This window comes from Ranitomeya imitator, chromosome 6 (genome assembly GCF_032444005.1).
Source record: "Ranitomeya imitator isolate aRanImi1 chromosome 6, aRanImi1.pri, whole genome shotgun sequence".
In the NCBI taxonomy this organism is placed as follows: Eukaryota; Metazoa; Chordata; class Amphibia; order Anura; family Dendrobatidae; genus Ranitomeya; species Ranitomeya imitator.
In genome coordinates, this window is record NC_091287.1 from 452,053,438 (window position 1) to 452,077,912 (window position 24,475).

At 42.7% G+C, this 24,475-nt stretch overlaps 1 protein-coding gene across 2 annotated transcripts in view; it reads right to left on the minus strand.

The window, feature by feature from the left end:
• C6H8orf34 (chromosome 6 C8orf34 homolog) overlaps positions 1 to 24,475 on the minus strand; it is a 422,831-nt gene that overhangs the window by 242,219 nt on the left and 156,137 nt on the right. For both annotated transcript variants that reach the window (XM_069731465.1, XM_069731463.1), the window contains exon 3: positions 14,115 to 14,246. In XM_069731465.1, the coding sequence (XP_069587566.1) occupies positions 14,115 to 14,246 (132 nt within the window). The remainder of the gene's footprint in view (positions 1 to 14,114; positions 14,247 to 24,475) is intronic.

The window sequence follows — 24,475 nt, forward strand, 5'->3', positions numbered from 1 at the left end:
TGTCTACTTTACATCAGCACAATTTTGGAACCAAAATTTTTGTTAGGGAGTTATAAGGGTTAAAAGTTGACGAGCAATTTCTCATTTTTACAACACCATTTTTTTTTAGGGACCACATCTCATTTGAAGTCATTTTGAGGGGTCTATATGATAGAAAATACCCAAGTGTGACACCAGTCTAAAAACTGCACCCCTCAAGGTGCTCAAAACCACATTCAAGAAGTTTATTAACCCTTCAGGTGCTTCACAGGAATTTTGGGAATGTTTAAATAAAAATTAACATTTAACTTTTTTTCACAAAAAATTTACTTCAGCTCCAATTTGTTTTATTTTACCAAGGGTAACAGGAAAAAATGGACCCCAAACATTGTTGTACAATTTGTCCTGAGTATGCCGATACCCCATATGTGGGGGTAAACCACTATTTGGGTGCATGACAGAGCTCAGAAGCGAAGGAGCGCCATTTGACTTTTCAATGCAAAATTGACTGGAATTGAGATGGGACGCCATGTTGCATTTGGAGAGCCACTGATGTGCCTAAACATTGAAACCCCCCACAAGTGACACCATTTTGGAAAGTAGACCCCCTAAGGAACTTATCTAGAGGTGTGGTGAGCACTTTGACCCACCAAGTGCGTCACAGAAGTTTATAATGCAGAATCGTAAAAAAAACAAACATTTTTTTTCACAAAAATTATCTTTTTGCCCCCAATTTTTTATTTTTCCAAGGGTAAGAGAAGAAATTGGACCCCAAAATTTGTTGTCCAATTTGTCCTGAGTGCGCTGACACCCCATATGTGGGGGGGAACCACTGTTTGGGCGCATGGGAGGGCTCGGAAAGGAAGGAGCGCCATTTGGAATGCAGACTTAGATGGAATGGTCTGCAGGCGTCACATTGCGTTTGCAGAGCCCCTAATGTACCTAAACAGTAGAAACCCCCCACAAGTGACACCATTTTGGAAAGTAGCCCCCCTAAAGAACTCATCTAGATGTGTTGTGAGAGCTTTGAATCCCCAAGAGTTTCACTACAGTTTATAACGCAGAGCGGTGCAAATAAAAAATATTTTTTTTTCCACAAAATCTATTTTTTAGCCCCCAGTTTTGTATTTTTCCAAGGGTAGCAGGAGAAATTGGACCCTAAATATTGTTGTACAATATGTCCTGAGTACGCCGATACCCGATATGTGGGGGGAACCACCGTTTGAGCGCATGGCAGAACTCGGAAGGGAAGGAGCATCATTTGGAATGCAGACTTAGATGGATTGGTCTGCAGGCATCACATTGCGTTTGCAGAGTCCCTAATGTACCTAAACAGTAGAAACCCCCACAAGTGACCCCATATTGGAAACTAGACCCCCCAAAGGAACTTATCTAGATGTGTTGTGAGAACTTTGAGCCCCCAAGTGTTTCACTACAGTTTATAACGCAGAGCCGTGAAAATAAAAAATATTTTTTTTCCCACAAAAATTATTTTTTAGCCCCCAGTTTTGTATTTTCCGAAGGGTAAGAAGAGAAATTTGACCCCAAAAGTTGTTGTCCAATTTGTCCTGAGTATGCCGATACCCCATATGTGGGGGTAAACCACTATTTGGGTGCATGACAGAGCTCAGAAGCGAAGGAGCGCCATTTGACTTTTCAATGCAAAATTGACTGGAATTGAGATGGGACGCCATGTTGCATTTGGAGAGCCACTGATGTGCCTAAACATTGAAACCCCCCACAAGTGACACCATTTTGGAAAGTAGACCCCCTAAGGAACTTATCTAGAGGTGTGGTGAGCACTTTGACCCACCAAGTGCGTCACAGAAGTTTATAATGCAGAATCGTAAAAAAAACAAACATTTTTTTTCACAAAAATTATCTTTTTGCCCCCAATTTTTTATTTTTCCAAGGGTAAGAGAAGAAATTGGACCCCAAAATTTGTTGTCCAATTTGTCCTGAGTGCGCTGAAACCCCATATGTGGGGGGGAACCACTGTTTGGGCGCATGGGAGGGCTCGGAAAGGAAGGAGCGCCATTTGGAATGCAGACTTAGATGGAATGGTCTGCAGGCGTCACATTGCGTTTGCAGAGCCCCTAATGTACCTAAACAGTAGAAACCCCCCACAAGTGACACCATTTTGGAAAGTAGCCCCCCTAAAGAACTCATCTAGATGTGTTGTGAGAGCTTTGAATCCCCAAGAGTTTCACTACAGTTTATAACGCAGAGCGGTGCAAATAAAAAATATTTTTTTTTCCACAAAATCTATTTTTTAGCCCCCAGTTTTGTATTTTTCCAAGGGTAGCAGGAGAAATTGGACCCTAAATATTGTTGTACAATATGTCCTGAGTACGCCGATACCCGATATGTGGGGGGAACCACCGTTTGAGCGCATGGCAGAACTCGGAAGGGAAGGAGCATCATTTGGAATGCAGACTTAGATGGATTGGTCTGCAGGCATCACATTGCGTTTGCAGAGTCCCTAATGTACTTTAACAGTAGAAACCCCCTACAAGTGACCCCATATTGGAAACTAGACCCCCCAAAGGAACTTATCTAGATGTGTTGTGAGAACTTTGAGCCCCCAAGTGTTTCACTACAGTTTATAACGCAGAGCCGTGAAAATAAAAAATATTTTTTTTCCCACAAAAATTATTTTTTAGCCCCCAGTTTTGTATTTTCCGAAGGGTAAGAAGAGAAATTTGACCCCAAAAGTTGTTGTCCAATTTGTCTTGAGTACGCTGATACCCCATATGTTGGGGTAAACCCCTGTTTGGGCACACGGGAGAGCTCGGAAGGGAAGGAGCACTGTTTTACTCTTTCAACGCAGAATTGGCTGGAATCGAGATCAGATGCCATGTCGCATTTGGAGAGCCCCTGATGTGCCTAAACAGTGGAAACCCCCAATTATAACTGAAACCCTAATCCAAACACACCCCTAACCCTAATCCCAACGGTAACCCTAACCACACCTCTAACCCTGACACACCCCTAACCCTAGTCCCAACCCTATTCCTAACCGTAAATATAATACAAACCCTAACCCTAACTTTAGCCCCCAACCCTAACCCTAACTTTAGCCCCAACCCTAACTGTAGCCTTAACCCTAGCCCCAACCCTAACCCTAACCCTAGCCCTAACCCTAGTCCTAACCCTAACCCTAGCCCTAACCCTGACCCTAGCCCTAATGGGAAAATGGAAATAAATACATTTTTTAAATTTTTTAATTTTTCCCTAACTAAGGGGGTGATTAAGGGGGGTTTGATTTACTTTTATAGCGGGTTTTTTAGCGGATTTTTATCATTGGCAGCCGTCACTCACTGAAAGACGCATTTTATTGCAAAAAATATTTTTTGCATTACAACATTTTGAGAGCTATAATTTTTCCATATTTGAGTCCACAGAGTCATGTTAGGTCTTGTTTTTTGCGGGATGAGTTTATGTTTTTATTGGTAACATTTTCGGGCACGTGACATTTTTTGATCGCTTTTTATTCCGATTTTTGTGAGGCAGAATGACCAAAAAACAGCTATTCATGAATTTCTTTTGAGGGAGGCGTTTATACCGTTCCGCGTTTGGTAAAATTGAGAAAGCAGTTTTATTCTTCGGGTCAGTACGATTACAGCGATACCTCATTTATATCATTTTTTTATGTTTTGGCGCTTTTATACGATAAAAACTATTTTATAGAAAAAATAAATATTTTTGCATCGCTTTATTCTAAGGACTATAACTTTTTTATTTTTTTGCTGATGATGCTGATTGGCAGCTCATTTTTTGTGGGACAAGATGACGTTTTCAGCGGTACCATGGTTATTTATATCTGTCTTTTTGATCGCATGTTATTCCACTTTTTGTTCGGCGGTATGATAATAAAGCGTTGTTTTTTGCCTCGTTTTTTTTTTTCTTACGGCGTTTACTGAAGGGGTTAACTAGTGAGACAGTTTTATAGGTTGGGTCGTTACGGATGCGGCGATACTAAATATGTGTACTTTTATTGTTTGTTTTTTTTTATTTAGATAAAAAAATGTATTTATGGGAATAATTTTTTTTTCTTTAGGAATTTTTTTTTTTTTTACACATGTGGAAATTTTTTTAAAAACTTTTTTACCTTGTCCCAGGGGGGGACATTACAGATCGTTGATCTGACAGATTGCACAGCACTCTGTCAGATCAATGATCTGAGTTAGAGCACTGCAGGCTTACCAAGCGCCTGCTCTGAGCAGGCACTTGGTAAGGCACCTCCCTCCCTGCAGGACCCGGATGCCGCGGCCATCTTAGATCCGGGGCCTGCAGCGAGGAAGGAGGTAAGAGACCCTCGCAGCAACGCGATCACATCGTGTTGCTCCGGGGGTCTCAGGGAAGCCCGCAGGGAGCCCCTCCCTGCGCGATGCTTCCCTATACCGCGCGGCACACCGCAATCATGATTGATCGTAGTGTGCCGGGGGTTAATGTGCCGGGGGCAGTCTGTGACCACTCCTGGCACACAGTGCCGGATGTCAGCTGCCATAGGCAGCTGACACCCGGCCGCGATCGGCCGCGCTCCCCCCCGTGAAGGTGGCCGATCGCTCTGGACGTACTATTCTGTCCTTGGGAATTAAGGCCCACCCCACATGGACGGAATGGTACATCCAATGACAGAAAGGGGTTAAAATAGCCAATAAATTTCATTCAACTTCACAATTATGTTCCACTTGTTGTTGATTCTTCACCAAAAATTTACATTTGGTGTCTTTATGTTTGAAGCATGATATGTGGGAAAAGGTTGAAAAGTTCCAGGGGGCCGAATACTTTCGCAAGGCACTGTATTAGGAATATATTGGCGTTAAAATGCTTCTCAGGGTAATTCAATGATTAGCAATAAACAAACCCTGGACCACTAGATTAGCTTCTTCTGCAGAGTACTCAAGCACAATATTAACTGACCCTTCTTTGCAACCTCTGCCCTTAATTTAGTTTTTTTTTTTCTGCATCTGCAGTTTATAAATCCAAGAGCAGGAACAGATGTATGGTGTCTGTTAAAAAAAACTCAATTTCATCCTCATAATCATTGATAAATTGGTGGACTATGCAAAGAATACATAATTAAAGGGAATCTGTCAGCAGGTTTTTGCTATGTAATCTAAGGCTACGTTCACATTGGCGTTCCGCCAATGTGCGTCGCTGTTGCGCCGGCGACGCAGCGTCGACGCAGCGGCGACGCAGCGGCGACGCGCCCCTATGTTTAACATAGGGGACGCGTGCGTCGTTTTGGTGGCGTTTTTCGCCACGTGCGTCGTTTCCGACGCTAGCGACGGACGCAAGAAAACACTACATGTAGCATTTTCTGTGCGTCCGATTTTCGTCGGAAAACGACGCACGCGTCACAAAACGTGCGCGTTTTTGCGCGCATTTGCGCGCATTTTAGCGTGCGTCGCGCATTGCGTCGCCGACGCACGGCGGCGCAACGCTAATGTGAACGTAGCCTAAGAGCAGCACAAGGTAGGTGCAGGGACCCTGATTGCAATGATGTGTCACTTACTGGGATGCTTGGTGATAAAATCACTGTTTCTAGCAGTTCTCTGAATGCTGAGCTCTGTATAACCCCGCCCACACCTCTGATTGGCAGCTTTCTGTGTATTCAATCAATGGTAGAGGTAGGGTTAGACAGAGAAAGAAGACTTCATGGCATGAGACAACTAGTCCTCTACTGATAGTTCCCTGCTGATAAAACATTGATTTTATTGAACCTATGACAAGCAGGCCCAGTAAGTGACACATCACTGAAATCAGAGTCTTTGCCTTTCCATTATACTGCTCTCAAATGTATAGGAAAAACATGATGACTAGTGATGAGCGAATATACTCGTTACTCGAGATTTCTCGAGCATGCTCGGGGGTCCTCTGAGTATTTTTTAGTGCTCGGAGATTTAGTTTTTATTGCCGCAGCTGAATGACTTACATCTGTTAGCCAGCTTGATTACATGTGGGGGTTGCCTGGTTGCTGGGGAATCCCCACATGTATTTATGCTGGCTAACAGATGTAAATCATTCAGAGGCAATAAAAACTAAATCTCCGAGCACTAAAAAATACTTGGAGGACCCCCGAGCGTGCTCGAGAAATCTCGAGTAACGAGTATATTCGCTCATCACTAATGATGACAGATTCCCCTTAACATACATACGTGAAAAATAAAAGTAACATACTGAGAGTTAGAAGGGATATCTCATTTACAAAAGTATTTGCTTATATTGCACCCAGTCCAGCAATCAACTGATTGATAGAAGTCCAGCTTTACAAACCCCCAGGCTACGGCCAACAATACATTTTCCTTGCAGAGACCAATAATACAATAAAAGAACTGACTGGTCCACCAGAAGTAAAGCTCTTAACTTTAATAGAGGAGGACTTAAATAAAAGATTCTTCTCGATGACATCCATATGCCCTGACAGAAGATCAGCCCTTTAATTCTTGTCCAACATTTAAGCTTATGAGTCCTATCAATGTATCAGCCCTAGTTGTCACAATCCATTAGTGCATCAGGTCATGTAATAATACCTAAGGTCTCATTCTGTGCCCTTTATATTAGTAGACCAGTATAGAATCATGGCCATTCCCCTGTAGACACAAACTCCTTACGTACAGTGGGGCAAAAAAGTATTTAGTCAGTCAGCAATAGTGCAAGTTCCACCACTTAAAAAGATGAGAGGCGTCTGTAATTTACATCATAGGTAGACCTCAACTATGGGAGACAAACTGAGAAAAAAAAATCCAGAAAATCACATTGTCTGTTTTTTTAACATTTTATTTGCATATTATGGTGGAAAATAAGTATTTGGTCAGAAATAAAATTTCATCTCAATACTTTGTAATATATCCTTTGTTGGCAATGACAGAGGTCAAACGTTTTCTGTAAGTCTTCACAAGGTTGCCACACACTGTTGTTGGTATGTTGGCCCATTCCTCCCTGCAGATCTCCTCTAGAGCAGTGATGTTTTTGGCTTTTCGCTTGGCAACACGGACTTTCAACTCCCTCCAAAGGTTTTCTATAGGGTTGAGATCTGGAGACTGGCTAGGCCACTCCAGGACCTTGAAATGCTTCTTACGAAGCCACTCCTTCGTTGCCCTGGCGGTGTGCTTTGGATCATTGTCATGTTGAAAGACCCATCCACGTTTCATCTTCAATGCCCTTGCTGATGGAAGGAGGTTTGCACTCAAAATCTCACGATACATGGCCCCATTCATTCTTTCATGTACCCGGATCAGTCGTCCTGGCCCCTTTGCAGAGAAACAGCCCCAAAGCATGATGTTTCCACCACCATGCTTTACAGTAGGTATGATGTTTGATGGATGCAACTCAGTATTCTTTTTCCTCCAAACACGACAAGTTGTGTTTCTACCAAACAGTTCCAGTTTGGTTTCATCAGACCATAGGACATTCTCCCAAAACTCATCTGGATCATCCAAATGCTCTCTAGCAAACTTCAGACGGTTTCCGGACATGTACTGGCTTAAGCAGTGGGACACGTCTGGCACTGCAGGATCTGAATCCATGGTGGCGTAGTATGTTACTTATGGTAGGCCTTGTTACATTGGTCCCAGCTCTCTGCAGTTCATTCACTAGGTCCCCCCGCGTGGTTTTGGGATTTTTGCTCACCGTTCTTGTGATCATTCTGACCCCACGGGGTGGGATTTTGCGTGGAGCCCCAGATCGAGGGAGATTATCAGTGGTCTTGTATGTCTTCCATTTTCTAATTATTGCTCCCACTGTTGATTTCTTCACTCCAAGCTGGTTGGCTATTGCAGATTCAGTCTTCCCAGCCTGGTGCAGGGCTACAATTTTGTTTCTGGTGTCCTTCGACAGCTCTTTGGTCTTCACCATAGTGGAGTTTGGAGTCAGACTGTTTGAGGGTGTGCACAGGTGTCTTTTTATACTGATAACAAGTTTAAACAGGTGCCATTACTACAGGTAATGAGTGGAGGAAAGAGGAGACTCTTAAAGAAGAAGTTACATGTCTGTGAGAGCCAGAAATCTTGATTGTTTGTTTCTGACCAAATACTTATTTTCCACCATAAAACGCAAAAAAAATGATAAAAAAACAGACAATGTGATTTTCTGGGTTTTTTTTTCTCAGTTTGTCTCCCATAGTTGAGGTCTACCTATGATGTAAGTTACAGACGCCTCTCATCTTTTTAAGTGGTGGAACTTGCACTATTGCTGACTGACTAAATACTTTTTTGCCCCACTGTATATAGAACACTCCTTACACTCTATCTTGCACTATATACAAATAGCGTACAGCACAGCTCATTTATTCAAAGCAATCACAGCAGCACAGATCCATTCCACGGGAAGCTGACAGTTTCCTTTATTGGGTTGTCAGATTTCAAGCTCAATCCAGAGTTAAAAGGAAGAGCAGTCACAAGATACAAGAGATTAAAAGTGTCAAGTGCTATCATGTATCAGTTTCCACAATCCAAGAAGAAATAATGATCGACTTGCCTGGTACATCATGAAATAGTAAGTGATGAAAACATGATGGAAACCATTATTATAGGATTACATTACAAAACACTATTGTTCTACCACATTGATTACAACGGTACAAACTGTGCATGTAATTAAGTTTACAATATAATAAATCACACAGAAAACATCTATAAAAGGTTACAAAAAGCTAGTCTACCGGTACTGGAAAAGGGCAAATTACATTGTTCTAATAACGGAGATCCGGCAGTTCACCATGTTATGAAACGCTTTTATTCTTAATAAATAACAATTCTGGAACAAATTTGCTTGAGAGTCTGCATGTGGTCGTCTGTCATTCCTCCTGGGAAGTTTAGGTGGTACCAATCTCCTTGGGTGCATCCCAAAACGTCCTGACACAGTCCAATCAGCCAGACCGCCATAAAAAGACACCTTAACCCCTTCACAACATGCGTCATACTAGTACTGCGCATGTTGTGTCTCCCCCTTTGATGTAGGCCCCGGCGCTGAGCCCACATCAAAGCCGGGAACATGTCAGCTGTTTTGTACAGCCCACATGTGCCCGCAATAGCGACGGGTGGAATCGCGATCCACTCGCCGCTATTACCTAGTTAAATGCCGCTGTCAAACTCTGACAGTGGCATTTAACAAGCGCTTCCGGCCATCGGGCCGGAAATGGGCGCACCGGTGACCCCCATCACGTGATCGGGGGTCATCGGTGCACTGGCATAGTAAACAGTGCAGCTCTCTATGGTTGTTCATTCCATTGTGGTCGGCGCTCATAGCAATACAGTAATTCAGGTACATAGGAGCAATCTGAGCAGAGGCAATCGAGTTGTGGCAGCTTCTAGTCTCCTATGGAGATTATTGAATCATGGCAAAAGTAAAAAAATGTTTTAAAAAATATGAAAAAAGTAAAAAAAATTTAAAAGTTTAAATCACCCCCCTTTCGCCCCATTCATAATAAAACAAAAAAAAAATCAAACCTACACATATTTGGTATCACCGTGTTTAGAATCGCCCGGTCTATCAATAAAGATAAAATAATCAACCTGATCGCTATACGGTGTAGCGAGAGAAAATTCAAAACGCTAGAATTATGTTTTTTTGGTTGCCGAAATATTGCATTTAAATGCAATAACGGGCGATGAAAATAATGTATCTGCACCAAAATGGTATCATTAAAAAGTCAGCTCGGCGCCCAAAAAATAAGCCCTCACTCGAGTCAAGATCCCAAAAAATGAAGACGCTACAGGTCTTGGAAAATTGCGCATTTTTTTTTTTAGCAAAGTTTGGAATTTTTTTCACTACTTAGATAAAAAAGAACCTAAACATGTTTGGTGTCTATGAACTCGTAATGACCTGGAGAATCATAATGGCTGGTCAGTTTTAGCATTTAGTAAACCAAGCGAAAAAACGAAACAAAAAACAAGTGTGGGATTGCACTTTTTTTGCAATTTCACCACACTTGGAATTTTGTTCCCATTTTCCAGTACATGACATGGTAAAACCAATGGTGTTGTTTAAAAGTAAAATTCATCCCGCAAAAAACAAGCCCTCAAATGGCCATATTGACGGAATAATAAAAAAGTTATGGCTCTGGGAAGAAGGGGAGTGAAAAACGAAAACACAAAAACAAAAAAGGGCCGCGGTGTGAATGGGTCAACTGTAAGACCACATTGACACATTCAGTATTTGGTCAGTATTTTACATCAGTATTTGTAAGCCTAAACCAGGAGTGGGTGCTAAATACAGAAGCGGTGTATATGTTTCTATTATACTTTTCTTGATTGTTCCACTTCTGGTCTTAGCTTACAAATACTGAGGTAAAATACTGACCAAATAATGGAAGGTGCGAACGTGGCCTAAGGGCTCGCTCTGATCAAAAAAGCTCCAATGTTAATCTAGAAAAGTGGGACAAATGTTATGTAAGTACAATGCGATTTTTCTCAATTAGCATCCCTATGACATCCATATGCAATGCATTTTTAAAGCTAGTTTTCCAAGTAATAAAGCAATCCTATATACAGATATCAATAAATCGTTAGATACATTATTATTTACTATTATGGCACCATTTATTCCATGGCACTTTACATATCAGACATTTGTTAATTCTGTGGAGCTGATCCAGCAGCTTTTTAGGAATAAATGTAAAAAAAAAAGGCGTGGGGTCCCCCCTATTTTTAATAACCAGCTAAGGGAAAGCAGACAGCTGTGAACTGATCTTAATAGTCTGGGAAGGAGGAAATAACCATGGAGCTTCCTAGTCTATTAATAGCAGCTCACAGCTGTCTGCTTAACATTTACAGGTTATTAAAAGGGGGGACTCTAAAAAAAAAAAAAAAAAAAGGACATGGGGTCCCCCCTATTTTAAATAATCAGCAAAGGCTAAGCACACAGCTCTGGGCTGATATTAATAGACTAGGAATGTCCATGGATATTGGTCCCTTCCCAGTCTAATAAGACCAGCCCTCAGCCACCCCATAAATGGTGCCTTTGATTCTGGCGCTTAGCCTCAGCGCTTCCAGATTGCCCTGGTGTTGTGGCAATTAGTTTAATGGTTTGGGGGTTGATGTCAGCTGTGTAATGTCCCCTGAATTCCCTGAAGAAGAATAACAAATAAATCGTTAGTTTACAAAGACCGAGTAGTGGCCTTAAACGATTGCCAATCATTAAACCTTTACCTATCAGTGGTCGTTTAATAGCCTTTTTATACAGACAGCGCAAACTAAACGGTCTGCAATAGATTGATCAGTGTGCATAGGCTGCCATTACTCTCGACAGACAAGGAATAATGACGCGCACACAGTCTATGGCACAAGTTGCTGGTGGATGAGATGTGGGATCCCAGCAGCATATGTGGAGAAATTCACTGCACACTCTTTGCTTCAAGATGCAAATGCTTCTTTATTTATTTCAAATGTGTAGTAAATACTTCAACAGACATCAAGGTGCAGGAAGAAGTGTGACAATAATAACACGTTCCGACTCTTCCTGGGTCTTGTTCACAGCATCACTTACCATATATTCTAGTGTATAAGCCGAGATTTTCAGTACATTTTTTGTGCTGAAAACGTCCTCCTCGGCTTACACATGAGTCATTGTCCAGAAAGCCAGCGGGGGAGGGGGAGCGACGGAGCAGCGGCAGGAGTCAGCAGCTGTGACATCATACTCATCCTCCTCGCGTGGTCGCTGCATGTCTCTGCATCTCCATTGTACCGTTGTATGCATGGTGCGCATATTCATTACCTTAATGAGCAATACCACGTGACCGCTCAGCACAGGAAGAGCAGCCGTACCGGGACAACAAAGATGCAGGGACGTGCAGCGACCGTGCGAGGAGGGTTAATATGACGGGGAGGACGCCAAGCCTTGTATACAAGGAGGAGGATGGGGGAGGATGCCGAGCCATGCATACAAGGGGAAAAAGGGGGAGGACACAGAGCCATGCATTCAAGGGGTAGGATAGGGGAGGACACTGAACCATGCATACAAGGGGAGGACGCCGAGCCATGCATACCAGGGGAGGACAGGGGAGGACGCCGAGCCATGCATACAAGGGGAGGATGCCGAGCCATGCATACAAGGGGAAGGACAGGGGAGGACGCCGAGCCATGCATACCATGGAAGGACAGGGGAGGACGCCGAGCCATGCATACAAGGGGGAGGACGCCGAGTCATGCATACAAGGGGAGGACGCCAAGCCATGCATTCAAGGGGGAGGACACCAAGTCATGCATACTAGGGGAGGATGCTGAGCCATGCATACAAGGTGGAGGATGCTGAGCCATGCATACAAGGGGAGGACGCCAAGCCATGCATACAAGGGGAGGACACCAAGTCATGCATACAAGGGGGAGGATGCCGAGCCATGCATACAAGGGGGAGGACGCTGAGCCATGCATACAAGGGGGAGGACAAGGGAGCCATGCATACAAGGGGGAGGACGCCGAGCCATGCATACCAGGGGAGGACGCCAAGCCATGCATACAAGGGGGAGGACGATGAGCCATGCATACAAGGGGAAGGACAGGGGAGGACGCCGAGCCATGCATACAAGGGGGAGGACAAGGGAGCCATGCATACAAGGGGAGGACCCCAAGCCATGCATACCAGGGAGGAAAGGGGAGGAAGCCGAGCCATGCATATAAGGGGGAAGACGCCGAGCCATGCATACAAGGGGGAGGACGCCGAGCCATGCATTCAAGGGGGAGGACGCCGAGCCATGCATACAAGGGGGAGCACAGGGGAGGATGCCGAGCCATGCATACAAGGGGGAGAACAAGGGAACCATGCATACAAGGGGGAGGATGCCGAGCTATGCATACCAGGGGAGGACAGGGGAGGACGCTGAGCCTTGCATATAAGGGGGAGGATGCCGAGCCATGTATACAAGGGGGAGGACGAGGGAGAACGCCAAGCCATGCATACAAGGGGGAGGACAGGGGAGGACGCAGAGCTATGCATACAAGGGGGAGGACACCAAGCCATGCATACAAGGGGGAGGGCAAGGGAGCCACACATAGCAGGACAGGGATGAGGGGTCAATACATACCCGGCTTATACTCGAGTCAATAAACTTACCCAGTATTCTGTGGCAAATTAGGAGCCTCGGTTTATAGTTGGGTCGGCTTATACTCGAGTATATACGGTATTTTAATGTGGAGCATAAGCTCTACTGCGCCTTTGGCTTGTAGGCAGGTCAACGCACAGAAATGCAATGTATCGTCCCAATACACTTGTACTGTTGGACATCTAGCACAGGCTCAACGGGAGGCTGCAATGTATTTCATCCATCTTCTATCTTATGGACAGTAATGATTGTCGACAGCACGGACGACTGAACAAGGGGACACATAGCTGTATATCTGTAAAGATGCCATATTGGTATATTAAACAATGGTGAATATTGGTTTTGATGTGGCCAACCCCTTTAAGTTTTCAAGCTCCCGGTTTGCTTTCATTAAAAGGAAAGATTCACAGTTTACTTCCGGAGGTTGCAAACGCATCCTGCTAATACAATGATAACACAGGTTACCATGTACCAGCAATGTTTTTTGTATATTAGTGTTTTAGACATGAACAGTTGTCCCCGTGGTCAGACTTCCATCATTTAGATGTTTAGTGTAAGAAAATTCTTTTTAATATGAAAAGCCACTTTTAAAATGTTGTCCGAGACTTTTATGTTGATGGATGATCCCTAGGAAAAGTTGTCAATATATGATCAACAGCGGTTCTTGAGGTTGCTGCAACCAGCGCTGGAGGCAACTGGACGTACAGAGCTGAACAGCACAGGTCTGTCAACTGCATACAGGCTGCGGCCATGTTCTGTTGTTCGAATAGGGGGTGGATCTGCAGTACCCGGCCGTTCACAGAGCTGTGCTGTGCAGATCTGTAACTCAGCAGAGCACCAGAAACAGCTGATTGGTGGGGATGTCGGGCGTTGCATCCCCACCGATCAGATACTCATAACCTATCCTAAGAAGTATATTGTTTTAGTTAAACCTATAGCAGGAAATAGTATATCTTTCTAATTCAATACTATTAGTGGCATAAATCCGAGCAGGATCCCTCTAATAAACAACAGAACATCTAGAAGCAAGATAACAATAGCACTATAACAGAAGACAGGCACAGTCAATTTACTTTTTGTTTATACTTACAGGATTTAGATTCAGGAGATGGTGGTGAAATATTGCAAACTGCAAGATCGCTCTTTGACTTTTTTGGCTTCTTTGCATTTACTTGCCAGGGTTTGTCATAGCTCCTGAAATCCCTCCGAATCCCTTTGTACTCTGTAGGGGAATAAAGTGCATGGTGAGACATACTTGTCAGCTACACTAATGTCAGCAGAATCAATGTGAAGAAGATGAAGCCAACCGTCACTACTCTCTATAGCAGCAATGCAGCTCAATATTCATTTATTCGATGTTCGAATATCTAGGTGCTCTGAGAGTGCAGCTGTATCTGTCTTTGTGCTATCGTAATGCACCTATTCATTAATTTTGTGAGGAGGTGCTTTTTGTAGTGTGCATTTGATGTTTAACTGATCTACACCATATTAGCTAAGCACTCCTTCTATGTACCATATGTGCTACTTTGAGTAATAACTGGATCCTACCTGGCCTTTAAATCTGTAGGCCTAGGCCTAGTAGAAAGTTCTTTAGTTTAGATTCCCAACTAATGAAGATGATTTTGCAGTAGTGGATGAGGTCACACAATTTGATTAAAATGTGTAATAAGTGCCTCAATTATATAAGTAAAATCTTTGGTTAGGTTCTGAAATATTTGGAGAGTGACACAAGTCTTGCCAATTTAGCTGTTTACCAAAACATATTCAAGCAGGTAAATGTCTGGAGTTGACCCTAGGCATGACAATTGCATTTGGAAGATGCTGCTGTGAACCCACAACATGCGATCAAAGGAGCTCTCAATAGAAGAGATTCAATTCATCACTAGGCTGAAAAAAAGAAATCCATCAGAGAGATAGCAGAAATGTTAGGAGTGGCCAAATGAACAGTTTGGTACTTTCTGCAAAAATAAAGCACACTGACAAGCTTGAGCACTCAAAAAGACCTAGATGTCCACAGAAGTGATGGATGATCACAAATTCCTTTCCGTGGAGAAAAAAACCTTCACAACGTCCACCCAAGTGAAGAACACTCTCCAGAAAGTAGTTGCTTCAGCATCTATGTCTACCATAAAAAGAAGTCAAAAAAAGGAAGCAGCCGCACTCAAACAAATTTTGCTTTGCAAAAGTGGTAGTGCATTTATTCACATGTGTAGAAAAAATGAGAAAAATATATATAATACAGCAGGATAATATTACCAAACTAACGTTTCGACCCTGCTTAGGGTCTTTCTAAAACTTCACTGAAATGTTGCGTAGAGAGAAGTAGACAAGGTCCCTTTACCATAAAAAGATGACTTCATGAGAGCAAAAACCATTAACGACCAGGGATATTTCATTTTTTTATTTCTTGTTTTTTGCTCCCCTTCTTCCCACAGCCATAACTTTTTTATGTTTCGGCCAATATGGCCATGTGAGGGCTTGTTTTTTTGTGGGACAAGTTGTACTTTTGAACAACACCATTGGTTTTAACATATTGTGTACTGGAAAATGGGAAAAAAATCCAAGTGTGGTAAAATTGCAGAAAAAAGTGCAATTACACAATTGTTTTTTGTTTTGCCATTTTACCATGTTCACTAGATGCTAAAACTTTCCTGCCATTATGATTTTCCAGATCATTACGAGTTCGTAGATACCAAACATGTCTAGGTTCTTTTTTATTTAAGTTGTGAAAAAAATCCACTTTCTTGAAAAAAAAAAGTCGCCATTTTCCAAGACCCGTAGCGTCTCCATTTTTCGTGATCTCATAGAATCATAGAATGGTAGAGTTGGAAGGGACCTATCCTATTGTAAGGTGACATTAAGCTGGCTTAGTAATAGAGAGGTGTCAATATGAAACACACCACACAGTTAGAAAAAAGTCCTTTAATGAAATAAAACAATATACACCTTTTTTCCATCTTTATTACTCTGTCATTCTAAGTGAAGCCCTCGATCTCCTGGAAAAAAATGTCAAAAAAATAAACCAACAATATACCATACCTTTCCGGAGTACAGTCAGTCCCAACGCAGTAATCTATATCTAGGGGAATTTACAGTTTACAACTGGGAGCGCTGCTAATGGGACTGCTCCCAGCTGTAAGCTTTGGTGAATAGCGGTGATGTCACCGAAGCTGCGCTCCCAGCGTTTCATTCATTCATAGGTGTCTTATTGACACCTCTCCATTACTTAGCTGGCTTAATGTCACCTAACAATAGGAAGGTGACATTAACCCCTCATTACCCCACTTGCCAACGGTACAGGGCAAGTGGGAAAAACCAGGCAAAGCTCCAGAATTGGCGCAAATAATAGATGCACCTTTTCTGGGCAGCTTTGGGCTGCTTTTTTAAGGCTTGGGGGGGCCATATCCATGGCCCTTTACCAGACTGAGAATAGCAGCCTGCACCTGTGAGCTTTGCCGGGTTGGTTGTAAAATATAGGGTCGTTTTTTTCTTTCATTCGTTGTCCCCTCCTCACACTGCTCGCCAGCACAGCAGGGGACAATGGATTAAAAGCCAGTTTCAGCACCACACACAGGGGAACAGCTGCTTACAGTAGCGCTACTTCCCCGGCAGCCATCCGTACGCACAGAGGACAGTGTACACTGTTCTCTGTGTGCACGCGTGCGGGACGTGTGCGGGACATGTGTCCGGGTAAAAGCGGACATGTCTGCGTGTTTTGCACACGGACACACGGTCCTTTAAAACACACTGACATCTGCATAGACCCATTCATTTGAATGTGTCTACGTTTCTCAGTGTCTCCAGTACGTGAGAAAACGGTCACTACACGTACCGGAGGCACTGACGTGTAAAACCGGCCTAAGGTTTATTTGTGAGCTGCAACTCGCTATTACAATGTAAGTCTAGGGAATCAAAACAAGACTCCATAGACTTGCATAGTAAGCTCACACGTAAAGATCATTGTGAGCCTGAGAGTCGTAAAAGCCGCCACATGACCCAGAGGAGGATAAGTGAGAATATTACCACATTTCACTACTTTACATATACATTTACACAGGTTTGGCCAATGAAAAGCTTAATGAGAGTGCTTCCTTAAGGATTGGGAATTGTCCAATACTTTATTTTGCCTGCCGTGGCGCTGCAGGGAAATTTCGTGCTAGAATGCCATGATTACAGCTAATCAGTGTAAGGCCAGGGTGACACTTGCGAGAGCAATGCAAGTAACTCGCACGAGTCTCTTGCATCAATACCCGACACTGCCGCTGGCTCTGGGGAACGGAGCATTCAGCTGCATAGAAATACATGCAGCCGCACACTCTGGTCCCGAGCGCCGGTGGCAGGGCCGGTTATTGATGCGAGAGACTCGCGTGAGTTTCTTGCATTGCTCTCGCAAGTGTGACCCCGGCCTAAGTCCAAGCAGCAGGACATCTTATGATCAAATTATTTTTAATAATAATCATCTTTATTTATATAGAACCAACATATTCCGCAGCGCTTTACAGTTTAACAGTTTCAAATGCAAGTCATAAGTAATAACGTTAACAATACAATAATTAAAGCAAAATAAGACAACATTGCTCGTGAGAGCTTACAATCTACAATGAGCTGGGGGAGATACAAAGTACAGGAGCTTATTTACAATGATGGACCAACCATCTTGAGGGAGAGGGGGATAGATGGAGATAGTGAATGGGCTACACACGCACCCTTACATATAAAATGAATATAAATAAATTGAAAATAAATTGAAGGCGTGCCTAAAACTATGCAAATTGTGGATGGTCCTAATTTCTTGGGGTTAGAGCAGAGCGGGAGAAGTCATGGAGACGGGATTGGGAGGTACGGATTAGTGCAGAGGTTTGTCGAAAGTCATTTGCAGAGCGCGCAGCGATCGGTTAGGCCGATAGACAGAGAAGATGTAAGGGGATGCTGCACTGTGAAGAGCTTTGTGGGGGAGAACAAGTACTTTGAATTGGATTCTATAATGAAAGGGCAGCCAGTGTAACGACTGGTGAAGAGTGGTTGAATCTGAATACCGATTAGCCAGGTTGATGACCCGGGCTGCTGCATTAAGGATAGACTGGAAAAGGGAAAGTCAATTGAGGAGGAGGCCAATTAATAGAGCGTTACAGTAGTCCAGGCGGGAGTGGATCAGGGCAACAGTGAGGGTTTTTTTCACTTCCATGGTGAGAAAAGGGCGGATTCTAGAGATGTTCTTTATGTGTAAGCGGCATGAGCAGGCAAGAGATTGAGAAGGAGAAGATTGGTGTCATACGTAACACCTAGACAGCACGCCTGCACCCCGGGGTGTTATTATGCTGCCACCCACAGAGAGGGAAATGTCAGATTTAGGGAGGTTAGTAGATGGCGGGAGCAGAAGAAGTTCAGTTTTGGAGTGGTTGGGTTTCAGATTGAGGGCGGACATGATGTTGGAGACTGCGGACAGACAGTCACTGGTGTTCTGTAGTACAGCGGGAGTAAGGTCAGGGGATGACGTATATGATTGTGTGTCATCGGCATAAAGATGGTACTGAAAGCCAAATCTGCTGATCGTCTGTCCAATTGGGGCTGTGGAGAGAGAGAAGAGAGAGAAGAGAAGTGGGCCAAGGACTGAGCCCTGAGGTACCCCGACAGTGAGAGGAAAAGGGGACGAAGTGGAGCTAACGAACAAAACACTGAAGGAGCGGTCAGAAAGATAGGATGAGAACCAGGAGAGGGCAGTATCCTTAATGCCTAGTGACTGGAGCCTAGAGTAGGAGATGGTGGTCAACAGTGTCAAATTCTGCAGAGAGATCGAGAAGAATGAGCAGAGAGTGGTCACCGTTGCTGTCAGAAGGTCATTGGTCACTTTGATGAGTGCAGTTTCTGTCGAATGTAGGGGCGAAAATCGGACTGTGAAGTGTCTAGGAGGGAGTGAGTGGAGAGGTAACGGGTAAAGCTGGAGTAGATTAGGCGCTTCAAGAGTTTAGAGAAGAAGAGGACGTTGGAGACTGGTCTGTAGTTATTTGTGCAGGATGGATCGAAAGAGGGTTTCTTTAATAATGGAGTAATGATAGAGTGTTTGAAGGAGGATGGGAAGATGCCCGAGGAGAGGGAGAGATTAAAGATTGTAGTTAGGTGAGTTGTGATGACTGGAGAGAGCGACTGGAGGAGATGTGAGGGAATGGGTTCGGTTGTGCATGTAAGTCAGATGAGAAGGAGAGAGGAGCCTGGAGACTTCTTCTTCTGCGATGGGATCAAATGTGGAGAGTGAGCCAGGGGAAATGCAGGTAGGGATGGGAGTCACAGCACTTAGTGGCTGGGAGCAGATTTCCTGTGGTATATTATCTATTTTCTCTATAAAGTGGGAGGCCAGGTCATCAGCACAAATGTCTGTGATAGGGGCTTATGATTTTGGCCTGAGGAAGGAGTGAAAAGTGTCAAAAAGTTTCTTGGGGTTGTGGAAATAGTGAGGAGATCAGGGTGGGGAATTTTGGGAATGCTACAAGAAAAATTGGTTGCCAAGCGTGGAAACAACTGAATGTTAAAGTACCAATCCTCAGTTACATTACTGCTTATTGTTCAGTCTCATCTATAAATGAACGGTGATCTCTTTTGGCTTTTCCTAGAACGTGAATTCACATTTCCAGCCATTCCCTGCTAGTTCAGTATTAGCAAGCTCATATAGGCACTATAGAGGATGTAATGATAAAATCAATGTAGACTAAAAATACAGAGATAGAATTGTGATTATTTGTATTAGTGCCCTTTGTGTGGCAGGGAACCATGTCTGTCTTTCCCTAATATGATGTATTATAGCTTACACTTGTTAAAACTCTACAAAACATTTCCCCTCTTTCTTTCCATGTTATACTACACCATTCACCTGTAATGCAGACTATATTAGGAACTTAGCCTAATACATTCATTAAAAGATAATTTTATTCTAATACCCAGTGGCAGAATACTTATATGATCATTTCCTTTAGGTTGCATTGCATTAAATAGACTTGAAAATGGGTCATTTATGCACTCCTATTACTGTGGACACTGTACATTTCATTGAAACCACATTTTATAATGTAAAGAAATTCAGTTTGTGTAATTGCTTAACCCAAAGTGTTCAGCCGGCTATGTAAGCACATTCAGGTTATTTCATTTACAAGTTTCAATTTGCATAGTGAATGCTGGCAATGCAGCATGAATAGACGTAAACTGACCATGACCATGTAACACTGCCGTCATTTATTTTACTTTTCCCTCTTCATTAATTGCCTAAATTGAACATTTAAAGGCACCTTGACTGCAAAAGCTTTTATGAAAATTAATTTATAAATTCAGGAACAACAACAAATTGGGAAAATGCTTTTTTATCACCAATCAGTAGTAAGCAAAGTACAATGAACTGAGCATTGTGAGAATTTTTCAATGCCGGCGGTCATGTGACTGCAAATATGATATGCATACTCCAGGCCACATTCCCACTAGACTGATTCTGGCCTCTCTCTATACATTTGCATTGACAATGCAAAGTCAAGCACATCTAGTCAGAATGTGGCCAGGAGTATGCCTATCGTATATTTGCAATCACATGACCAAGAATCCCCACAGCGCACACGATATGAGAATTCATAGAGTGACTGCAGACTTGTAGTTTAAGACAGGACAGCCCCTTTAAGCTAGCCATACACATTAGATACGAAAAATAGCTGTACATTGTATGCTATATCTCCTGATTCCCCCATACACAGGAACACCAAGCTCTGCTGAACATTCCTGTGCTCTCTATGAGATAGCCGCTATCCAACTTATTTGGTACCTGATTGTCTCCCTGATGAATAAAAACATTGGGTAATTGATTTCCAGCCGCCTGATGCTTATATCCCCTGACATAATCTATCAGGGAACACATGGGAGGCCCCCATGCACATTAGATGGCCAGCTGACCCTGCCAAAATTGGTGGGTTCAGCCAACTTTTCTGTACAGAGAGTAGCATCCTTTAGGCTCAGATACATTGCATTGTAACACTACTCTTGGCATTCGCACCAAGAAAGCTCTCGGCTCATACAACAAAATATTCATAGGACCCCACTGAACCAGAATACAGTATTCTTAGCATATTGGGCAAGCATGCATTGGCATAACTATTTCTAATATATTTGTAATGCTTAAGGGCAAGAAGACTTAAATGTGTTTTTGGCCAACTCCAAGTAGTGTGTGTCTCTTATCAGACTTACTTCTAAGTGTCGATAAAAGATATCAATATTTACTCCTGAAATGCAGAGCTCTACGGCAGTATGTCTTGTTTAAGACTGTAGACATACAAGGTGTCTCAAGATGGATCAGTATTACAAGGATGGATATAATGCCAAGTACATGATCCTTGAAGTTGGCAATACTCAATACATTTTCTACAGAGATGCCAATATTTGTTAAATCTCAGAAACTGACAAAAAGTCTCTTAAACTTCCTGCAGATTGCCAAGAAAAAAAGTAATGAGCTTGGCTGTAGATTGGGCTGCAAACACTCAACGTACTGTATGTATGAAAAATTATTTAGGGTCACATTAGAGCCAAATAGTGAAATATGAATGAAGCTTCATATTCGATAATAAAAGAATAAAAGAGTCAGCTGTATTTCGGATTTAATAAAATATATTTAGTTATGTATTTGTATCACCTAACCCTATAAACTGTATTAAAAGAGAAAATCTCACCTGTCAAAGATATATAATTTCTAATTTACCTTATATATTTACCTCTGTTCTCCTGAAATAGGTTTCTTTTGTTCCTGAGTCTCTCTCTTCCTGACATATGGCCCCTTCAGCTCAGCTTCAAAATTTAGTCTTGTTAGTCAAGCAGGGAGTTGTACACGATGACCCTTGAGGTCCCTTCCAACTCTAACATTCTATGATCCTAAGTGGTCATGGTCCTCAAGAAAAGCTAACAAGTAGATTTACATACAGAGAAGTGCAGGCCCTATGTCAGGGACATAGAGGGGCAGGAATAAAAAGAAAAGCAAAGCCAGATTCAGGAGAACTGTTGTATTTAAACCGGGTAAAAAGATTACAACTCTATAGCAAATAACAAGGTCTTCCGCAAGGCCTATTTTGGCCTTCGGGATGGCAAAACAGTTTCATTTTATTCTACAAGGTGTTCATTAGTGCTAGATATACAGGATAGCTTTAAATTCTAATGCTTGTGAAATATATAAAACTTGTGAAAAAGTTGTAGAATATATATGTATATTTACAACTTTTGTGCAAGAAAAGCCATTTTCATGGAAAACTTTTTGCATCACCGCATTCTGTGAGCCATGATGTTTTAGCTTTTTGTTAACGTTGCTTGATTAGTATTTGTTTATGCATATTTTTGCAAAAAAAGTTATATTTTTCACTAATTTCATTTAGGGTATACATAAAACGAGGATGTCACATAGTGTCCCAGAATTTTATTCTGGGGATGCTATATTGAGGACATCCTCGTCCTTTGGTCAGGTGATGGCCCTTCCTTTGAGAACTTTGTGATGTATTTGAATGACAATCATTTGGGACTTAGATTTACATGTGAAATAGGAGGGGACAATATTCCTGGATGTGTACATCTCGAGATGTCCTGATGGGCACCTCGAGACATCTATTTTCCACAAACCAACAGCATCTAATAGTTTGCTGAGATGGGAGAGTTACCATCCGCTAACCCTAAAAAAGGGGATCCCAAAAAGGCAGTTTTTAAGACTTAGAAGAAATTGCTCATCTTTGAGAGATTTTGAGTCCAAATCCAACAATCTCAAGAAAAGATTTAAAGATCGTGGATACCCTGGACAGATTGTGAATGAGGGCTATAGACATGCGGCTGGTTGCAATCGATCTGAACTCCTTATACCTAAAATCAGAAACGATGAAAACCAAATAACACGATTGATCGGGACCTATGATGACCAAAAGAATAGGGTCATGGGAATCCTTAAAAGGTACTGGGGGGGTTCTAAAAGCAGACCCTGATATTGGTAGTGTCATTTCATATCAGCCCTCTGTCACATATAGGAAGGGGAAATCTGTCTGTGATTTTGTGTCCCATAGACATTTTAATGCTCCCAAACCGTTAGGCACATGGCTAGATCGCAGAGAATCAGGCACATTTAGATGTGGTAGCTTTTGCAAATATGTTAAACCTAGCAAAACCTTCACCAGTGCTGCTACAGGTAGTATATACCAGAATAGATGTTTCGCTAATTGCAAGACAGTATGGGTGGTGTACATGTGCACCTGCACATGTCCACTTGATTATGTGGGCAAAACAAAACGACAATTGAGAGTGAGAATTGTGGAGCATATTGTAGACATCACCCTCAAAAGAGATACCCCTTTGGCTCGCCATGTAAATGACATACATTTGGGGGAACTCAAATCTATCTCGTTTAGGGTGATTGAGACTGTGCCACAGTCTGATACACAAGGTAACTAGGACAAAAATATCATCCAGAGGGAGACAAGATGGATCTTCTGGATGGAATCTACTAGTTCTGGGGGCTTGAATGAGCAACTCAATTTTGGGTGCTTTATCTGACATGGTTAATGCCATCAAAAATGCTTTTGCCAATGTTATATTGGTCCCTACAGACCATGACAAAAAGTAGCAGCATGTCACCCATTTTGGGTGACCCCTTTTTTCTTTATGTGTATACGATTTTGGGACCATACGCCTGTTGATCTCTAACTGCGGTCTATTTAAATATGGATCACAAATTTATGCTGGATTTGAGCATGCCCTTAATCTTCTGAATATGTGATGATAATTAAATTCTTTACATATGATACTATGTACGCCATGTGTTTCTATCATCGTTATGATTTGATTTTAGGTCATATGCTGTTTTCTGTATCTACATTTAGGGCTCACCTAGGCCAAAAAAGGTTTTTCCAGCATTACATCATATCGTAAGCTTAGGAGCGCATGCGCGGGTCACTGATATTAAGAAGTGACGTGTTGGATATGCACTCCAGTTCAGCATATTATTCAGTGTTTATCATGGAACACATTTAGCATCCCATCGCTACCAGAAGTGACGCACATTGCGTTCCACCGTCGCTTGAGGTGACGCCAAGGAATGTGCTCCTAACCAGGCACCATATCCATTACTGTTGATGGAGCGCATTCAGCATCTCACTGATACCGGAAGTCATTTGGGCACTTCCAGGGTTACCGGTATTTACCGCTGAGCATAACATGCTTTCAGATCCATGACTATCTGACCGCGTGCAGCGTCTTTGCATCTCTTGCTGCCCGTCGCCTATCACTGGCATTCCCCTGATGAACCCCTTGGAATCTCCTATGGGGGGAAACGCGTCGGGCTGGGATACCATTCCCTTGATATAAGTGTATTTTGACTTTATATCGGTGCTGTGAGTTTGGCTACTTTGTATTATTTTTCTGCTTTACCATGCCGACCAGGTACATCACCATCTGTTT